Consider the following 22,447-nt stretch of genomic DNA (forward strand, 5'->3'; position numbering starts at 1 on the left):
GGGAATTGAAGATTTCTGTTGCCAGGGGTCAGAGATGAAATGAGTCGCATTCCGTCCACTGCAGAGGCCAACCCCCACCAAAGCAAATAAGATGTGTTCTTACCAGAAGAATAGGACCCCTAATCGGCTTTGGAGTTATAATCGTAGTGTGCATATTCCAGCAAGGCTCACGGATACAAAAGAAGTGTAATCTCCTGAAGTGACCCACAATAAGGACCACAAACTGGTCTGCATAGGTTCCTGACCAAAGTCACGCCGTCTCTCCCACAACTCTCTGCTGAACTGCCTCACTCCCCGACCTCTGGGCAGCGGACCTTCTGTCTCCTGGGTGGAGCCCTAAACTACAGACAGCCCCTTAATTATAAAGTCTGTGCACCCCTGCTGGCCTCATTGGAGCTCCCTTCTGCACTGGCTTATACCTCCTCTCTTCCTCCCAGATGGAAGTGCTTGGCCTCATCTTTTTCACTAATAATTTATTTTTATTTTTTTACCATATTTGAATTCTACATCACTGATTTTGAATTTGACTGGAATTTGAGACTTTATTCAATTCCGAGCACAACTTGTTTTGTATATGTCACTTTTTAATAGAGCAACACTTTTTTTTCTTATTTCCTTAGGTTTGTGGTAAATATCACACAGTTATGTTTGCAGCTTATAATTTTATGATGTTGACACAAGCGCCGTAATATTTTTGCTTTTAATATCAAAGGACTAGTCTAGGAGCAACTGCATATGTCTTTGTAAGGGCTGGAGTGTGTAGACACCTACCACCATGTTCTTTGTCCATATTTGTTCATCCCCAGGTATTGGTTTCCAGAACGGCTCTGTACTTCAATCATGTTTATCTCTTGAATGGGAGATTGAAGTTGATTGTAATTTAAGCTGGCCATAGATGCATCGGATCTCGACCAGTTCAGGGTCCAGCCGAGATTGGATCCAGCTATGGGCAGGCTGGTTCATCCTTAGTTTTTCTTTTTTTACATGCAACTACTACTGGTGACTACAGCCGGGAAGGTTCCGTGATCAGCAGGTATTTGGTATTCCCCCATCAACACAGACTTTGTTGATGGGTGAATCAAGCCTGAAGGGAAAAAAAATTCTATCTATGGCTTGCCTTACCCGATTTGACAATCTGTATATCTGTTCTTTAGTTTATTTATAGTTTAAGCTGTAATGTCCATTGCATTGCTGGAGACATAACAAAAGCAATTCTGTCCCAGATGGTAGTTTGTCATGGGTTGCAAACTAAGTTAGTCTTCTAATTAAAAATATTGTTTTAATAATTAGAGATCGCATTATATTCAAATGACAGGGAATGTAACTTGTTTTTTTTTTTTTTCAATTCTATTGCAGGATATAGAAACACTAAGATCTCAGTTATATGTTCAGTCATCTGAAATCAACAGACTACAAACAGAAAGAATGGAACTCCTTCAAAAAATAGAAGCAAATGTAAGTGGTCTATGAGCCTTGTATCTAAATGTGTGCATTGTAATGACAAGGTTTAAATATTGCTAAATGATTAACATGAAGATGAATTAATGAGTGGATATACTTCCTAGTCCTTCGTTTCCTTCAATTTATTTCTCCCCTCAACAGCTAAACATTTTATTAAAGCTAGCTAAAAAAGTTAAGGTGTGTGTGTGTGTATATATATATATATATATATATATATATATATATATATATATATATATATATATATATATATATATATATATATATATATATATATATATACCTAGATGATCCCAGTGGAAGCTGGAAATCACTAGAATAGGTACTGCTACTACAGTGATCGCCACTAGCTTCTCTGCCCTACTGCATACTTTTTTCATGGCATGGGCACAATTCACAGAATACCTTGCATTGTTTTTGATGAATGCTGAGCAGTCTCGGATTCGACAAGGTGGAGATCATTACATCACCTCCCTGCACTGGACCCAGGCCCTTCCACAAGAATCAGCCAGATATGGCACATGCATTCTTACATAGGTCCAAGGTGGAGGCATATCTATCAACCACCAGGTGGGCACTAGAGGTCATGCGACTCAGGGAGGTGAACCACATTCTGTCTGGGACAGTACAAGTGTTGCCTCTATCGCCAATACATATTCCAGATATAGAATAGTTGCAGGGGGAACTCTGCAGGTGAATCGACTAAATTCCAAGTTCTACAACAAGTTGGGACAGGTGTGTGCGGGACAAGAGCCCCACTGCCAATAGGGGTAGATGTACTGGTAACACCTTAGGGACCAGTTCTCCCTTATTTGACGCTTTCCCTCTATTTCGGCTTCTGCCACATCTTTTGCGAAGAATCCGGGAGGTGGTAACACTGATAATCATCTTGGCCGAATTAGCCCAGGATGGCTTGGTACACTGACATGGCGAGTTTTGCAGGGGTTGCTCCTTGGACACTCCCAGTCCAGTGGGACCTAATGGTCTTGAGTCCTGTATTTCAGCACTGTTGAGCCCCTGGAAGCCAGCTTCAGGGAACTTTAATTGCAGGACTTGAATTTTTTTTGCCTGTGGTGAAGCCAGGAAGTGGCACCCGCAGAAATATGTGAGTGGGAGATTTTCTATTTTTCTTTCTCCAATCATTAGGGGAAAGATTGGCCTTAAGTACCGTTAAGGGTCAGAGTTCGTCCCTATCCATTTTTATTACAGATGCCGGTGTTTCACACTCCTTGAGTCATACTTCATACAGTGGGTAACGTAGTCAGTCCCGCCTGTCAGGCCACTCTTATGTCCTTGGGACTTGAATTTGATCTTGTCTGTCCTTGCAGAGGCCACTTTTTGAACCAATTGGGAGATCCTGTTGGTCCTTTATCTCAGAAGGTGGCTTCTTCGGGAGCTATCACTTCACTAGGTGGAGTGTCAGAGTTGGCGGCTCTTTCATGCAAGGAGCCAGCCGTTCTTGGTCACGCATCATGATATGATGTTGCGTCCTCATCAATTTTTTGCCTAGAGTGGTGTCTAGTTTTTACTTGAATCAAGACAATGTCTTGCCTTCCTATCTGATCCTCAGTTGGCAGGAGTTAGATCACTGCATACTCTGGAGGTAGTTCTGGCAGTCAGAATTGTTTGATTTGTCGGTACAGGTCAGAAATCCTGGTTTGTGCTAGCGGTAGAGCCCAGGATGGGCAGGAGGCATCCAGGTTAACTATTTTCATTGGATTTGCCAGTTAATTATACGAGCCTATGACTCGAAAGGGCAAGGTCTTGGGAAATCCGCCATCAGGTGTCAGTGGCTCAGCATTTTAAGGCCATTACATGGTCTTTTGTTCATACATTCACATCATTTTTTCAGATGGATATCAAAGCCACAGAGGACACTGCTTTGGCCACAGCATGTTTTGGGTGGCAGAAGTAGTCCTCCTCAGGTGGCAGTTTCTGTGATTGTGTCTCCCTCCCCTCAAGCGCATTAATTTGGGACATCCCATATAGTCATCATTATGGTTGGCTTTTTTCGTCATACTTAACTGTAAAATCATTTTCTTGGAGTACATCACAATTCTCAGAGGTCCCTCCCATATTTTTGGGGATATTCTTTGCTACAAAACTGAGGTCCTTCCTGTGTAGGAAGGGTTATATAGTGGAAGGACTTCCTATTTGACTTACCTGTAAAATCCTTTTCTTGGAGTACATCACAAGACTCAGAGGTCCCTCCCATATTTTTGGGGATATTCTTTGCTTTGCTACAAAACTGAGGTCCTTCCTGTGTAGGAAGGGTTATATAGTGGAAGGACTTCCTATTTGACTTACCTGTAAAATCCTTTTCTTGGAGTACATCACAAGACTCAGAGGTCCCTCCCATATTTTTGGGGATATTCTTTGCTTTGCTACAAAACTGAGGTCCTTCCTGTGTAGGAAGGGTTAAATAAGGTGGAAGGACTTCCTATTTGACTATCTACCAGTGTCCAACCACCAGTAGGTGGCGTATAACCCAGATAATCATTATTATGGTTGCTATGTGTCCCATGATGTACTCCAAGAAAAGGATTTTACAGGTAAATATGAGGAAACAATTATATTTTTATAAATTCAGAAGCTAGTTAGTCAGAGCTGAAAGGGGGGAAACAATCCCTAACTATCCACCCACAATCTTATGTCTTGACAATCACAAGAATGTGGCTTTTAAATCTATAGTTCCTATTTTGTTTACAGGCCTCCTATTTTTCTTTTCATTACAGGCTGCAGCAGGTGGTGATCATGCACCTCAAGTTAAAAATATTGAACTTGAAGAGAAAGTGGCAAGTTTATTAAAGGAGGTTAACAGCACAAAGGTTGGTATTATTACACAAGGTGCATTGAAGTTAATTTAGAAAACGCTTGTGCAACAGCTTGCCTTCCAGTAACAATTGTTATTTAAAATTAGGCAAGGATGATATGATATCCATAAATAAGATCTGTTGTTCCAGATGTAGCCAGATACACTTTACTGAAACTTGAAAGACAGTCTTAAACATTAAGAGACTAGGCCACCTGGTGTAAACTCTTTACAATTTATGTATCATTACACAGGATATTATAAACCATTAATGATGGCTTAAAAGCCTACATTGTCTGTCTGTCAGTGTGATTTGGGCTTTCATTGACCTCTGGGAAAATAAATGGGGCAATGGTGAAAAGTGTTAACAGATAATTATAATAATAATGAGAGCAGCTCGTTGTAAATGAACCTGAGTGAAAAAAATCAATTAATTAAATTTGAACCACGCTCTCTAAAAGTGAAAAAAACAAATTATAAAGTGCAAGTGCATACAAACAATGTCAGCGAATAAAATATATAAAGTCCATAAGAGACAACATCTAATAAATGTCCAGTATGAATACAATTCAATTAAGGGCATGTGAATCTTCTTGATCCTGTTGAAAAAAGAAGTGACTGTAGATCTTCCATTACCTGCCACACATCCTACTTGCCAGAATTCCATGACACCCATTAGAGGTATTTAACCACTTAAGCCCCGGACCATTTTGTTGCTAAATGCCCAGGCCAGGTTTTGCGATTCGGCACTGCGTCGCTTTAACAGACAATTGCGCGGTCGTGCGACGTGGCTCCCAAACAAAATTGGCGTCCTTTTTTCCCCACAAATAGAGCTTTCTTTTGGTGGTATTTGATCACCTCTGCGGTTTTTATTTTTTTTGCGCTATAAACAAAAATAGAGCGACAATTTTGAAAAAAATGCAATATTTTTTGCTATAATAAATATCCCCCAAAAACATATATACATTTATTTTTTTCCTCAGTTTAGGCCGATACGTATTCTTCTACCTATTTTTGGTAAAAAAAATTGCAATAAGCGTTTATCGATTGGTTTGCGCAAAATTTATAGCGTTTACAAAATAGGGGATAGTTTTATTGCATTTTTATTAATTTTTTTTTTTACTACTAATGGCGGCGATTTTTTTCGTGACTGCAACATTATGGCGGACACTTCGGACAATTTTGACACATTTTTGGGACCATTGTCATTTTCACAGCAAAAAATGCATTTAAATTGCATTGTTTATTGTGAAAATGACAGTTGCCGTTTGGGAGTTAACCACAGGGGGCGCTGTAGGAGTTAGGGTTCACCTAGTGTGTGGGGGTGTGGCTGTAGGACTGACGTCATCGATCGAGTCTCCCTATAAAAGGGATCACTCGATCGATGTAGCCGCCACAGTGAAGCACGGGGAAGCCGTGTTTACATGCGGCTCTCCCCGTTCTTCAGCTCCGGGGAGCGATCGCGACGGAGCGGCTATAAACGAATAGCTGCGCTGTCGTCCCGGATCGCTCCCCGCGGGTATCCGACCGCCGCATGTAGCGGGGGGGGGGGGGGGTCCCGATCGGACCGCGGAAAGGCGGGACGTACATGTACGCCCATCTGCCTGTACGTCCCATTCTGTGGATGTACATATACATGCGGCGGTCGGCAAGTGGTTAAAAGCGCTGGAAAAGATTATGCCAATAAGGGGGGTTCTCACAACCACAACTCCAGTCCTAAGAGACTTCCAGTCATCGGTAGAGACTTTTTATGCACTTGCACTTATTATTCAGGTCTTTCACTTTTAGAGAGAACGCGGTTCAAATTCATTTATTAATATACTTTCTTCTTTCAGTGACCACTGCTAATATAGAAAGACTCCCCAAGCACACACGTGCACTGTATAGCTGCATGACTATATTACCCCTGCATAGAAGCAATTGTGTCCACAGTTAAGATCACTCTAGAAACCAATAAAGTACTTTCCAAATAAAGCAGAAATAATGGAGCATATTCTTACTGTTTTTGTTGCTATATGTTTTTAGGAAGAACTGAAAGCTGTGTCTGAAGAGAGAGCCTCTTTAAAACAGGAGCTAGACTCTGTTCGCAGCACAGCAGCCATTCTACAAGATGAAAAACTCAAACTGACGCAGGATGTCTCTGAGTCTAAGAAGGAACAGGATGATCTTCTGATCCTCTTGGCTGATCAAGATCAAAAAATCCTTTCTCTAAAGAATAAGCTCAAAGAACTTGGAGAACAGGTACAAACATACCTATTTTTTTTCTGTCTTTTGTATGTATTATTGGCAGCTGTGGGTGTTGTGTACAGGTGAGTTTGGGTGTTCTCTGAACTCACGTCTATCCAAACGTCAAAGTCAAACTCTTTTTTTTCAGTCCAAAAAACTACGGCCCAGGTCAATCGCCACCCTGCTGCACACCTGAACAAAGGGGCAGAGATGCTGGTGACATCAGTGCCCTTATTTTGACATTCGGTCGCAGCCTTCTGGCATGCCGGTCCTAAACCTGGCTTTTGGATTGCTGCATCTTGACCCAGCTGAACTGAACGTTGCAAGGATTGCTGCAAATTACCTTCCACGCAGGCATTTTCCAGGCACTTTTCCTTTGTGCCGGTAAGTTAGCCACAGGCGCTTTCTAGATTCAGGGCTATTCGCTGTAGGCTAGTCAGGCCGAATGCTGAGAGCTATCTCGGTTGCATAGATTGATGATTTCCCATTTCCTGCCATCTTCCACTGTAGAAGAGGGACCGAGTGCCCCCCACATCTTCTGGGAGAAGTGTCACACATGTTTCACAGTGGGGGTAGTGGATTCTCTGCTTGCAAAGAGCCATGTGAAACTTCAGTCCCTTCCTGCTTCCCGCCTACAATGACTTTGGTATCTGTATAGTATAAATCCACAATACTGTAACCACAACTTTTTTGTTTAATTTGTACATATATGTCACAGAAAAACATAACCCTATACCATACCTCCCATTTTTTTGAGATGGGAATAATGGACACCTATCAGCAAATGTATGCAGGCATAGGACACACCCCCTGCCACGCCCCCTTAAAGGAGAATTGTACACAAAGAAAATGCTTGTTTACCACTACAATGCCTTTATATTGTCTTTTGGAATTTACAAATGCAGCCATTTAGAAATCAGATAAAGGTTTAGTGCTGGAAAACACTTTTTGATAGATAAAGTGCATTTTATATACATCTATATAGATCCGACCAAAATGAGGGACAAATGAGGAATGAGGGACATTGCTCCAAATCAGGGACAGTTGGAATCTATGCTATAAAGATGTTTCAGCCAATCGGGGAAACGGGTAACAGACCCACGCTTCCTTTTTGGCAGAGAGGCGATTCAGTGTTAGAAAAGTGAATATTTATTTGCTTTTCTAACACACCTGGGTGAGCTCCGAGCACAATTCTCTGCTCTCCGAGTCCACCCAATTTTGAAGCCTATTAGAGCCTATGGCTCTAATCAAGTGCTTCAAAAAAACACCCCTGCTGCTGTAATTCAGGTGCCCAGTGTCCTAAAAGGGGCCTGACACATGAATAGGAGGTGGCTGCAGCGACCGTGGATAGATTCATGCTATACATGAATCTATCCATTAACCATATAGGAGGGTGGCGTGGATAGAGGGGGCGGCGCCCATGCGCCCTTAATGGACGGGCGCCCCTGATTTTGACTGGATCCAGCAGTGACCCACCTTAAATAGCGACTACAATGGTGAAGGATGCACCTGTCTTTAAGAACCTGACCAATAAGCAGTTAGAAGCCCTCTCTAGAATCCTGTTGGCGAGCCCATTCCTTTACCTCATCCTCGCTGTGATAATACTTTGCCAAACCATTGCTAACTGATCAAAATCCCCCAACAATATAGATTCCGCAACTGTTGTGATTGATCCCTTGATTACGGAACGCATAGAACAAATGGCTGACACTTTAAATTTCACTTGTAACAACTGTAGGCTTGCCAGCGTATGCCTTGCGTAAGTCTTGTGTCAGTACACATGCGTAGGGCGCTTTGGTTAAAGGGCTAGATCAGGGGTCTTCAAACTATGGCCCTCCAGTTGTTCAGGAACTACAATTCCCATCATGCCTAGTCATGTCTGTGAATGTCAGAGTTTTACAATGCCTCATGGGACTTGTAGTTCCACAACAGCTGGAGGACCGTAGTTTGAAGATCCCTGGGCTAGATTGTGGAACCTGCATTTAAGAAACGTTTGACTAACATGGCTTTTGAGGGACGACTTCCCTTTGGAAGTATGCTACTGATGACGAGAACATCCATTTTCCTCAGTGTAAGAATCCCAGGGATCATAGTTACATAGGTTGAGAAATGACACAAGTCCATCTAGTTCAACCAATAGAAAAGTAAATAAATTGAAAATCTACATATACAGAATCCATTACCCTCAGTTCATCCAGAGGATTTTCTTCCTCTGCAACTGTTAGGAATATCCCTTTTGTGTTACCACTCCTGCGCACTCCGAGCCAGAACACAAGGTCTGGCAATTGCCAAGGAGGCTTTCTGGCATCTGTGGTTATCAAGGACGCATGCTTATCCGTCTTTTCAGTTCATCAGCATTTCCCACCAAGGTACTGTCCCCCAATATTAGACCTGTTGTACCCTCTTGACATCCACATTGTAGGATACTTAAAGCGGATGTTCCACCCCAAAAATATATTAAAAGCCAGCAGCTACAAATACTGCAGCTGCTGACTTTTAATATAAGGACACTTACCTGTCCTGGAGTCCAGCGCCGTCCACAGCAGAGCACGAGCGATCGCTCGTCACCCTGCTGCTCCCCCCTCCATCCACGGTGAGGGAACCAGGAAGTGAAGCGCTGCGGCTTCACTGCCCGGTTCCCTACGGCGCATGCGCGAGTCGCACCGCTATGTGCTGGGAGCCGAGTGTTCCCAGCACACAACGGGGGGGCGACGGGACGTGACGCAATGCCCGTCTTTTGCCCGTGAATGCCGGGCCGGAAGTGGGTGCAAATACCTGTCTCAGACCAAAGCGCATTTGGATGTCAGAGTATCATTTCCTGATCTGCATCCAGAATCGTGGAATAATTTTGCTGTCCTGCTGGAGGGTCATCTAAACCGTAGTCAATTGGACAACACCATGACAGTGGTATACATAAACCTGTCCTGGGCAGAACTTCTCATGGTGAAGTCAGAATCTATAACTGCCAGCCACAGAAAGCTTTGTATTCATTCATAGATTACAAAGCCCCCCATTAAAGACTGAGCGCAATTCATTCGATTTTTTTTTTTTTTCTGGGTGTAGGAAGGGGAGTTCTCATCCCACTGCTGGAACACAGTGCTGTATACTGTATTGAGCCGAGACTACTTGCAATTTATACAGCACTCCCAGCTTCTGCATTTCTTGGTGAAATTAGTTGTTTGTTTTGGACCAGCTTGGTCCAAACAAACTATTTAAACTTTACTAAAAGCTGGAGGTCAGCTTTAAAGTCTGCATGCTTTTTCATGTCATTGCTTAAGGGGTGGAGAAAGAATACCCCCAGAGAAGGGATCTGTTATAAACTGGCATATACAGTGCATCCAGAAAGTATTCACAGCGCTTCACTTTTTCCACATTTTGTTATGTTGCAGCCTCATTCCAAAATGGATTAAATTATTTTTTTTCCTCAAAATTCCAATAAACAATACCCCATAATGACAATGTAAAAGGAGTTTGTTTGAAATATTTGCAAATTTATTAAAAATAAAAAAAATAAGTATTCACAGCCTTTTTTGAAGCACCTTTGGCATCAATTACAAACTTTCCCGGATGCACTATATCACAGTAAGCTTTATGTTTCCTTTTCTATACAATGCAAGAATTTCTGATTTTTCTTTTTTCTTTTATGTTGCATATAGTAATAATATATTTTATGTCTCTAACCAGGTTGAAGACGAAGATGACTTGGAGTCTGGGGATGCAGCAGATGAAGATGATCTGGATGACGACGACGGCAGGGAAGATGACATGTAGAGACTTGTGCTGTGTAAAAACGTAGTTGTCATTTTCCAGAAGAGTGACATCTCTAGTGATTTCCTTGAATCAGCCTTTAGAGTGGTCATGCGAGAGGGTATGCACATAGGAGATCTTTAAAGGTTCAAGCAAATGCCATATGCATATACAGTTAAGTGAATTCAAGAAAAACGGGGCAGTTAGGAAAGTGAATTTTAAATTTGGTCATTTATAGTTAAGGCAGTGTTATTTCAGCACCTTTGTGGTACCCTCTATTTTCTTGTAAAAGGGAAATACATTGCTGTGCAATGCCAGATCTTCAATGCTTGTGCAAATACCTTTGCCTGTTTAGCTCTTCAGGTGCAGTCAGTTCACCTTTCTGTATGGAGGAACATTGTGGCATTACAATAGAGCTGTGTTCGTTATAGCCATACTCTATGCTCTTTTTTGTAACTGGGGAGAGAAAAGTACAGTGGAGGGTTGTAAAATAAAGCCCCCTCTGTTCCTTTTTTCCTCTTAGATTTTATGAATGAGTATAGGAGATGTCAGATGTGATATTTAATGCGTTCACTCCTAAAACAGCTACATTATTCATTTTTCAAGGCAATGGCACCTTCTGCTGCAACAGTGGGGGCATCCGTGTTTGTAGTACTGCTAAATTCTCATTTCTTTTATTTCTGACAAGCTTTATTTTTTTTTTTAAGTGGCCGGAGAGTTAGGAAACACACATAACCCATTTATGATGTTTTCTTCAGTGGTTTACTTTGCTATGAAAGAGAAGACAAATTTATATAATTTATTGGCTTAAGTTGGGCCATAGAAAATTAACAACAGATTGACATTTTAAAGGAGTGAAAAATATGAATTACATTAATTTCATGTTTTACAATTAAAACAATGCATTTACTTACCACTTTTGGCTTTGTGGTCCATTTCTTCTTCCTTTTGTGTTTTTAAACATACGCTGCTGCTAGGATTGGAAAAACAACCCACGAGAGTCATCCATTCAATGCCTGCAATTTGATTTTTTCCAAATTTCAAGAAGCCAAAATTGAGGCATTTTAAAATAAAAATAAAATGTATTTCAATTAGATGAGTGATATTACCACAGTGTTTAACACCACCGTTTTGACTGTGTGGCCACTCAAACTAGAAATTAGAAAATACGTTGGCTGGCAGATTGTTGCATTCCGTTTCAGATGATCTTTTTGAGATTGAAAGCTGATGAAAAACTTCCAAAACTGTCTAGTGTAGGCACCAGCCTAAGGCCTCGTACACACCACCGGATCTATCCGCTGGAATTGATCCACGCATCAGTTCCAGCGGATAAATCCGGTCGTCTGTACGGCCTAGCGGATATTTAACCGCGGAGATTTCTCGGCCGGATCGATTTCAAGCGGATATAAATTTCTTAGCATGCTAAGAAATTCATCCGCTTGAATCGGGTCCAGCGGATTGATCCGGTGGTCTGTACAGACTCACCGGATCAATCCGTCCGCTCCCCTCCCTCGCATGCGTCGTAATGATTCGACGCATGTGTGGAAGTATATGGAAAAAAACAGGATGCGCTACATGTAGTACAATGTGAACAAGTGTCCAAAAAATGATGAAATGAATCATCCGTGAGTAATAGTGAAATGTAAATAAACAACAAATAATCAGAAAAAAGTCCTTAGTGGAAACGAAAAAATCCTTTCACCAGTGATTATGAAAAGCAATGTCCATATTGGTAAGTGACAATCCAAAAAAGAAAAGACCTCCACCAAACGAGTATTCAATCTGCTTACCAGATTCCCGGTGGTCTCTTAATTAAAAGAAGACCCCAGGTAGCATGAAGATATAAAACTCTGCAGAATCGGAGCTTGAGGGACAATCAGGCAGACGATCTTGGTTGCACTCCAGTGTTAGGGGATACGGTGACCATACCACATAGAAAACATAGGAGGCCACAATAGTGTAAATCCGTAAAGAAATACTTTATTAAAAGTTGGTAACAAAAACACACTTACAATTTAGCAGTGTTTGACAGGCATATCAAGTGACGCTCCGGCCGGAAGCAGACCAAACAGCCCATCAAATGGTGTGGAAATATGCAGACAGCGGGGGGTGATACCGGTGTAAATGCACGCTCCGCCCGACCTGGTTTCGCGACAAATCGCTTCCTCTGGGGCACGGGCAACACACCGAATCACCCCCCTTAAATAACAAAAGGACGCCAATATGGGAGGAGCCAGTGTCCCCTGCCGCGCCTGCGCATGACTGGATGGTCCAAGCCTCGTTCTGGGACGAACCAGTGCTAATGCGCATGCGCCGGCGGGACGTATGACAACAAACGCTTTAATAGGCGCCAACTGGTTCCCACAATGTGTAATTACGGCGTAATTATAAAAACAAAAACTCCCGCAGCATGACAACAGACTACTGCGGGAAAAACTTAAACTAAAAAAGGCTGAAATAAGGCGCGGGGATCGCTTCCGCATCACGTGGTCATACACTACCACGTGATTCGTCAGCGGCGTGATGACGTGACTGAGCGGAGGAGCCCCGCGTCCTAAATACAAATTAGAAACAGGCAGTCTGTATATGGAATGCCAGCCAAGCCTCGTTTTGGTAAAAACCAAGAGAGCCGATCAGCTGGTCATATCCGGACCAATCGAGCAGCTCCGTTGGCAAGGGCCGGGCGAACAATCCGGAGACAGACTACAGCAAGAGAATCAGTGGTTATAGCACAACCTAACCACTGTTCTCGTTTACTGCAGCCGACATGAGTATATTTGTTAAAAGAAAAATTTAAAATTTAAAATAAAATAAAATGTAATATAAATAAAACGACAAAAGTCGGCATGGCTGCATACTATAAAATATTGACAATGGCCCCTAAAATTATGAAAAAATGGATATAAAAGTAAAAACCTGGAAGAGGAGGTATATAAAAAAAAAAAAAAAAAAAAACAATATCCCAAATTAAGCTAGGAGATGAATCTAAATCGCAAAGTATAGATGACTAGTACATTGTGCTTTCACTCAATAAGAGCTCTAGTGAAAAACACATACAGGTACATAAACCAACAGAATGGGAAGAGCCAACACATCCAGGGTACAGACCCTAATCACCTAGTTCAAGGTATGATGGGAACATTACTCAAAGCAACCGAATAATCTACCTAATACATAATATGGCAATAACATCAGATTAGAAGGGAAAAAGGCACATGATGACATAATGTACACTGGGTGAATAGATCTAAGAGTTGTTTATAAAGGCGTTAATATCTGTGTCGATATTCAGCCCAAATGGCGTGTAAGTTTTGACTCTATATATCCAAGCCATTTCTTGCTTGGATATTTCACGAACAAGGTTACTGCCTCTCCAATGCGGGCGGTATTTGTCAATCCCGACAAACAACGTGTTGGAGGGATCCCTATTGTGTTTTAAATCATAATGTCTGGAAACGGAGTGTTTGTCAAATCCTGCCCTAATTTTAGCGATATGCTCGTTTAGCCTAACTGACAAAGCTCTTTTGGTACGGCCAATGTACTGCAAGCCGCATGGACACTGGATAAGGTATATCACTCCCTTAGTTGAACAGGTTATGAACGGTTCAACCTCAAAAGTTTTGTTGGTTGCTGTGGATTGAAAGGAGCAAATCTTTCTATTTTGGCAACTATTTAGAGAGCAAACTTGGCATCGTTTGCACCTAAAATATCCCGTAAGGTTCTCAAGAAATGTCCTAGTAGCTCTAGGTGGATCATGTACACTGGGAGCAATACGGCTCCCAATATTAGAAGCTCCCCTAAACACCACATTAGGTCTAACCGGAAGCAATGGCGCTAAAATCTGGTCAGTTGTCAAAATGTGCCAATGCTTCTGGATGAGTTTCTTGACGCTGAAGTGTTGAGCGGAAAATGTGGTGATGAAAGGCAGAGAAAAACCCTCAATTGGAGGCCTTTTGATCTTATCTGCCAATAATGTAGGCCTCTCGGTGTTTCTAGCTCTCTCCATTGCCTGTGAGAGGGTAGACCTGTCATACCCCTTCTCCTCAAACCTCTTAGAGAGGATTAATGCCTGCTCTTCAAACTTCAGGGTGTTGGAACAATTGCGTTTGAGACGCATAAACTGGCCCAAAGGGACAGATTTAAGCCATGCTGGCAAATGGCAACTGTCCAAAGGTATATATGCGTTGCGGTCAGTTGGTTTGAAGAAGGTAGATGTTACAAATCTATCATCTTCGATAGTGATCTGAAGATCCAGAAAATGGATAGACTGTTGGCTGGATTCATAATTAAATTTAATGCCCCTGGTGTTTTGATTTAAGTGGGTCATAAATTCAAGAAGATCAGATTCACTACCGTCCCATAGGAGGAGGACGTCATCGATATACCTCGACCAGAGTATTATCTCCGGTCGACGTTGGTGATCGATGACGTCCTCCTCCCACTTGGCCATAAAGAGATTGGCCAAGCTGGGGGCATATTTAGCCCCCATAGCCACACCCCTATCCTGTCTGTAAAAGATGTTATCAAACAGGAAATAGTTGTGGGTGGCCGCATATTTTAATAGTCATAATGAACTCTATCTGCATCTGTACGAGACCAGATTGTCTTGTCAGATACAATAGTACGGCCTCAAGTCCCAAGTGATGTGGGATTATGGTGTAAAGGGAGGTCACATCAGCTGTGACCATCCAAATACCTGGCTTAGGAGAGATACTGGCTAGTGTGTTAATCACCTGTTTCGTATCTCTGATATACGAGGGGATTTTCTGCACAAGTGGTTGCAGGAAAAAATCGATGTACTTGCCCACCCGGGATGTGACGGAATCAATACCACTCACAATGGGCCTTCCCGGGGGGCAAGTCTGACTTTTGTGGATTTTAGGTAGGTAGTAAATGACAGGGGTCCTGGGGGCGCTCGGTACCAGAAAGGCTTCTTTACTGTTTAGAATGCCACCCTGGAGTCCCTGTTTAACCAACCCTTCAAGTTATTTCTTATAACTGACCACTGGGTCCCTACTAAGGGGAGTATATGTGTCCTCATCATCGACCAAACGATGCATCTCTTTCAAGTAGTCGCTCTGATCAAGGATGACAATGCCTCCACCCTTGTCAGCCGGTCTGATTACTAGCGACTTGTTGAGACATAGGGATTCAAGGCCGTTAGTCAAGTCTCTGTTCAAGTTGGATTTGCGTATCTTAAGCTTATCCAAGTCGTTCAGGACGACATCCCTGAATACCCTAATACTCGGGGCCAGGGCGCCTGGTGGATTAAATAATGAGGCGTTAGCCAAAGATGAGTGTTGAAACTCGTTGGTGATCTGCTGATTAGAGAGGGGGTTGGAGAGAAAATATCTCTTTATACTTAGGCGTCTAGTAAATTTGTGTACGTCCATATACGTTTGGAACTTACTAAGATTCCTGGGTGGGGCATATTTCAGTCCCTTATCCAGAAGCTTAGTCTCTGAATTTGTCAATGATTGTTGGCTAAGATTGAAAATGCCTATTCCTAAGTTCTCTTTCGTTTTGGACGACTGGGCCCTCCTACCCCCTCGGGTGCCTCTCTTCGTCCTATGTTGCCTCCCTGATTGGGAGGGGCCCTGCGAAAATCCCAATTCTGATTAAATGAACTGATAGGAGGGTTGACAGGATAATTAGGAACTTGGTGAGTCCCAGACATATCTGGATAACTAGGAGGGTAGGGGAATGGGTTCCCCATTGGATTAGAAAAACCAAAACCATCTCTACCAGGTGTATAACCATTCATGTTGTCAAAATTGGATAAGGGCCGAAAGCGGTTCTGTGTTGGTACATTAAACCCATAACCACCTTGACCATAATCCTGTTGATATCCATAGCTAGAACCAGGAAAGCCCATGTTAGGAGGCGGTATTCTCTGATTAGTTGGAATTCTCGTCCACGTCCGTGGGGATGAGGGTTGGTCATAATGTACCACACCGCGTCCTAAATTGTTCCCATTATAGGACCCTTTAGGGCCTTGTCCCCTCTGATTGGGTACCTTAGGGGGACCTTTGGTTTTCCGGGTGTTGGTGGAAACTTGGGTTGGGACCCCCTGACTAGAAGAGTGTGAAATAACACGAGGTACTAAGGAGGTGTTTAACAAAGGAGGGATCGCACCACTGGACGGTTGTGGCGTGGTGTCCATGGTCAAATCACCCTCATTAATAAGGGAGAGTTTTTTCTGCCATAAAAATACAAGTCCTGATTTGTAGTCATCACTATCCCTCATAAACTTCTTTTTCTTTTTGGCTTTTTGTTCTTTCTCCTCCTTGTCCAGTGTTTTAAGAAGGTTGGTAGACATTGTATTATACTCAGCTCCGTCTTTAAACGGTGTGAGAGCTTCTTTGACGAGTTTAATGTCTTCGTCCAACCTAGCCAGCTTATCAACCCTTCTTTTCAGAAGAAATCGCAAGAAGGCTATACCTGACTCATTAAAATAATTGTACCACCCGACAAGGTCAGTGTCACCCTGGTGGGGCGACACTTCCCATCTAAGGCTTCGTGGTACCATAGACCCCTTGATGTAAGTCTCTAGGAAAGCGACATCCCATTGGGTGTGTATTTCAGCTACCAATAAGTTCTTAAGTCGCAAAAACAAACCCCCTACATCAGTACCTGGGGTAGTGGGGGTGGAGTCAAAAACCCCTTCCAAATTAACTACTCGTTTGGAACGAAAGTCAAAAATATCCATAATGAAATAGAAAAAGAAAAAAGCTGCGGTTGTGAGATATATGAAACAAATATGGAAAAAATAGAGAAGCAACCGCGCTAATGTATAGCGTGAAAAAAATGACTATTACTGAGTGACAATCAAAATGTGTTAAAGTGAAGCTGCACCTTACTGGATATATACAAACAGTGAAAACATATGGAAAAAAACAGGATGCGCTACATGTAGTACAATGTGAACAAGTGTCCAAAAAATGATGAAATGAATCATCCGTGAGTAATAGTGAAATGTAAATAAACAACAAATAATCAGAAAAAAGTCCTTAGTGGAAACGAAAAAATCCTTTCACCAGTGATTATGAAAAGCAATGTCCATATTGGTAAGTGACAATCCAAAAAAGAAAAGACCTCCACCAAACGAGTATTCAATCTGCTTACCAGATTCCCGGTGGTCTCTTAATTAAAAGAAGACCCCAGGTAGCATGAAGATATAAAACTCTGCAGAATCGGAGCTTGAGGGACAATCAGGCAGACGATCTTGGTTGCACTCCAGTGTTAGGGGATACGGTGACCATACCACATAGAAAACATAGGAGGCCACAATAGTGTAAATCCGTAAAGAAATACTTTATTAAAAGTTGGTAACAAAAACACACTTACAATTTAGCAGTGTTTGACAGGCATATCAAGTGACGCTCCGGCCGGAAGCAGACCAAACAGCCCATCAAATGGTGTGGAAATATGCAGACAGCGGGGGGTGATACCGGTGTAAATGCACGCTCCGCCCGACCTGGTTTCGCGACAAATCGCTTCCTCTGGGGCACGGGCAACACACCGAATCACCCCCCTTAAATAACAAAAGGACGCCAATATGGGAGGAGCCAGTGTCCCCTGCCGCGCCTGCGCATGACTGGATGGTCCAAGCCTCGTTCTGGGACGAACCAGTGCTAATGCGCATGCGCCGGCGGGACGTATGACAACAAACGCTTTAATAGGCGCCAACTGGTTCCCACAATGTGTAATTACGGCGTAATTATAAAAACAAAAACTCCCGCAGCATGACAACAGACTACTGCGGGAAAAACTTAAACTAAAAAAGGCTGAAATAAGGCGCGGGGATCGCTTCCGCATCACGTGGTCATACACTACCACGTGATTCGTCAGCGGCGTGATGACGTGACTGAGCGGAGGAGCCCCGCGTCCTAAATACAAATTAGAAACAGGCAGTCTGTATATGGAATGCCAGCCAAGCCTCGTTTTGGTAAAAACCAAGAGAGCCGATCAGCTGGTCATATCCGGACCAATCGAGCAGCTCCGTTGGCAAGGGCCGGGCGAACAATCCGGAGACAGACTACAGCAAGAGAATCAGTGGTTATAGCACAACCTAACCACTGTTCTCGTTTACTGCAGCCGACATGAGTATATTTGTTAAAAGAAAAATTTAAAATTTAAAATAAAATAAAATGTAATATAAATAAAACGACAAAAGTCGGCATGGCTGCATACTATAAAATATTGACAATGGCCCCTAAAATTATGAAAAAATGGATATAAAAGTAAAAACCTGGAAGAGGAGGTATATAAAAAAAAAAAAAAAAAAACAATATCCCAAATTAAGCTAGGAGATGAATCTAAATCGCAAAGTATAGATGACTAGTACATTGTGCTTTCACTCAATAAGAGCTCTAGTGAAAAACACATACAGGTACATAAACCAACAGAATGGGAAGAGCCAACACATCCAGGGTACAGACCCTAATCACCTAGTTCAAGGTATGATGGGAACATTACTCAAAGCAACCGAATAATCTACCTAATACATAATATGGCAATAACATCAGATTAGAAGGGAAAAAGGCACATGATGACATAATGTACACTGGGTGAATAGATCTAAGAGTTGTTTATAAAGGCGTTAATATCTGTGTCGATATTCAGCCCAAATGGCGTGTAAGTTTTGACTCTATATATCCAAGCCATTTCTTGCTTAGATATTTCACGAACAAGGTTACTGCCTCTCCAATGCGGGCGGTATTTGTCAATCCCGACAAACAACGTGTTGGAGGGATCCCTATTGTGTTTTAAATCATAATGTCTGGAAACGGAGTGTTTGTCAAATCCTGCCCTAATTTTAGCGATATGCTCGTTTAGCCTAACTGACAAAGCTCTTTTGGTACGGCCAATGTACTGCAAGCCGCATGGACACTGGATAAGGTATATCACTCCCTTAGTTGAACAGGTTATGAACGGTTCAACCTCAAAAGTTTTGTTGGTTGCTGTGGATTGAAAGGAGCAAATCTTTCTATTTTGGCAACTATTTAGAGAGCAAACTTGGCATCGTTTGCACCTAAAATATCCCGTAAGGTTCTCAAGAAATGTCCTAGTAGCTCTAGGTGGATCATGTACACTGGGAGCAATACGGCTCCCAATATTAGAAGCTCCCCTAAACACCACATTAGGTCTAACCGGAAGCAATGGCGCTAAAATCTGGTCAGTTGTCAAAATGTGCCAATGCTTCTGGATGAGTTTCTTGACGCTGAAGTGTTGAGCGGAAAATGTGGTGATGAAAGGCAGAGAAAAACCCTCAATTGGAGGCCTTTTGATCTTATCTGCCAATAATGTAGGCCTCTCGGTGTTTCTAGCTCTCTCCATTGCCTGTGAGAGGGTAGACCTGTCATACCCCTTCTCCTCAAACCTCTTAGAGAGGATTAATGCCTGCTCTTCAAACTTCAGGGTGTTGGAACAATTGCGTTTGAGACGCATAAACTGGCCCAAAGGGACAGATTTAAGCCATGCTGGCAAATGGCAACTGTCCAAAGGTATATATGCGTTGCGGTCAGTTGGTTTGAAGAAGGTAGATGTTACAAATCTATCATCTTCGATAGTGATCTGAAGATCCAGAAAATGGATAGACTGTTGGCTGGATTCATAATTAAATTTAATGCCCCTGGTGTTTTGATTTAAGTGGGTCATAAATTCAAGAAGATCAGATTCACTACCGTCCCATAGGAGGAGGACGTCATCGATATACCTCGACCAGAGTATTATCTCCGGTCGACGTTGGTGATCGATGACGTCCTCCTCCCACTTGGCCATAAAGAGATTGGCCAAGCTGGGGGCATATTTAGCCCCCATAGCCACACCCCTATCCTGTCTGTAAAAGATGTTATCAAACAGGAAATAGTTGTGGGTGGCCGCATATTTTAATAGAGTCATAATGAACTCTATCTGCATCTGTACGAGACCAGATTGTCTTGTCAGATACAATAGTACGGCCTCAAGTCCCAAGTGATGTGGGATTATGGTGTAAAGGGAGGTCACATCAGCTGTGACCATCCAAATACCTGGCTTAGGAGAGATACTGGCTAGTGTGTTAATCACCTGTTTCGTATCTCTGATATACGAGGGGATTTTCTGCACAAGTGGTTGCAGGAAAAAATCGATGTACTTGCCCACCCGGGATGTGACGGAATCAATACCACTCACAATGGGCCTTCCCGGGGGGCAAGTCTGACTTTTGTGGATTTTAGGTAGGTAGTAAATGACAGGGGTCCTGGGGGCGCTCGGTACCAGAAAAAAGGCTTCTTTACTGTTTAGAATGCCACCCTGGAGTCCCTGTTTAACCAACCCTTCAAGTTCTTTCTTATAACTGACCACTGGGTCCCTACTAAGGGGAGTATATGTGTCCTCATCATCGACCAAACGATGCATCTCTTTCAAGTAGTCGCTCTGATCAAGGATGACAATGCCTCCACCCTTGTCAGCCGGTCTGATTACTAGCGACTTGTTGAGACATAGGGATTCAAGGCCGTTAGTCAAGTCTCTGTTCAAGTTGGATTTGCGTATCTTAAGCTTATCCAAGTCGTTCAGGACGACATCCCTGAATACCCTAATACTCGGGGCCAGGGCGCCTGGTGGATTAAATAATGAGGCGTTAGCCAAAGATGAGTGTTGAAACTCGTTAGTGATCTGCTGATTAGAGAGGGGGTTGGAGAGAAAATATCTCTTTATACTTAGGCGTCTAGTAAATTTGTGTACGTCCATATACGTTTGGAACTTACTAAGATTCCTGGGTGGGGCATATTTCAGTCCCTTATCCAGAAGCTTAGTCTCTGAATTTGTCAATGATTGTTGGCTAAGATTGAAAATGCCTATTCCTAAGTTCTCTTTCGTTTTGGACGACTGGGCCCTCCTACCCCCTCGGGTGCCTCTCTTCGTCCTATGTTGCCTCCCTGATTGGGAGGGGCCCTGCGAAAATCCCAATTCTGATTAAATGAACTGATAGGAGGGTTGACAGGATAATTAGGAACTTGGTGAGTCCCAGACATATCTGGATAACTAGGAGGGTAGGGGAATGGGTTCCCCATTGGATTAGAAAAACCAAAACCATCTCTACCAGGTGTATAACCATTCATGTTGTCAAAATTGGATAAGGGCCGAAAGCGGTTCTGTGTTGGTACATTAAACCCATAACCACCTTGACCATAATCCTGTTGATATCCATAGCTAGAACCAGGAAAGCCCATGTTAGGAGGCGGTATTCTCTGATTAGTTGGAATTCTCGTCCACGTCCGTGGGGATGAGGGTTGGTCATAATGTACCACACCGCGTCCTAAATTGTTCCCATTATAGGACCCTTTAGGGCCTTGTCCCCTCTGATTGGGTACCTTAGGGGGACCTTTGGTTTTCCGGGTGTTGGTGGAAACTTGGGTTGGGACCCCCTGACTAGAAGAGTGTGAAATAACACGAGGTACTAAGGAGGTAAACGAGAACAGTGGTTAGGTTGTGCTATAACCACTGATTCTCTTGCTGTAGTCTGTCTCCGGATTGTTCGCCCGGCCCTTGCCAACGGAGCTGCTCGATTGGTCCGGATATGACCAGCTGATCGGCTCTCTTGGTTTTTACCAAAACGAGGCTTGGCTGGCATTCCATATACAGACTGCCTGTTTCTAATTTGTATTTAGGACGCGGGGCTCCTCCGCTCAGTCACGTCATCACGCCGCTGACGAATCACGTGGTAGTGTATGACCACGTGATGCGGAAGCGATCCCCGCGCCTTATTTCAGCCTTTTTTAGTTTAAGTTTTTCCCGCAGTAGTCTGTTGTCATGCTGCGGGAGTTTTTGTTTTTATAATTACGCCGTAATTACACATTGTGGGAACCAGTTGGCGCCTATTAAAGCGTTTGTTGTCATACGTCCCGCCGGCGCATGCGCATTAGCACTGGTTCGTCCCAGAACGAGGCTTGGACCATCCAGTCATGCGCAGGCGCGGCAGGGGACACTGGCTCCTCCCATATTGGCGTCCTTTTGTTATTTAAGGGGGGTGATTCGGTGTGTTGCCCGTGCCCCAGAGGAAGCGATTTGTCGCGAAACCAGGTCGGGCGGAGCGTGCATTTACACCGGTATCACCCCCCGCTGTCTGCATATTTCCACACCATTTGATGGGCTGTTTGGTCTGCTTCCGGCCGGAGCGTCACTTGATATGCCTGTCAAACACTGCTAAATTGTAAGTGT

The 22,447-nt window shown here is 43.1% G+C and overlaps 1 protein-coding gene across 5 annotated transcripts in view; it reads left to right on the top strand.

Moving 5' to 3' along the window:
• The window catches only part of USO1 (USO1 vesicle transport factor), a 118,179-nt gene extending 107,017 nt beyond the window's left edge, over positions 1 to 11,162 (top strand). For all 5 annotated transcript variants that reach the window (XM_040327759.1, XM_040327780.1, XM_040327764.1 and 2 more), the window contains 4 exons: positions 1,357 to 1,455; positions 4,197 to 4,289; positions 6,299 to 6,514; positions 10,184 to 11,162. In XM_040327759.1, coding sequence (XP_040183693.1) covers positions 1,357 to 1,455; positions 4,197 to 4,289; positions 6,299 to 6,514; positions 10,184 to 10,270 — 495 coding nt within the window. In that variant the 3' untranslated portion in view covers positions 10,271 to 11,162. The remainder of the gene's footprint in view (positions 1 to 1,356; positions 1,456 to 4,196; positions 4,290 to 6,298; positions 6,515 to 10,183) is intronic.
• The last annotated feature ends 11,285 nt before the right edge of the window (positions 11,163 to 22,447 follow it).

This window comes from Rana temporaria, chromosome 1 (assembly GCF_905171775.1).
Source record: "Rana temporaria chromosome 1, aRanTem1.1, whole genome shotgun sequence".
Taxonomy (NCBI): Eukaryota; Metazoa; Chordata; class Amphibia; order Anura; family Ranidae; genus Rana; species Rana temporaria.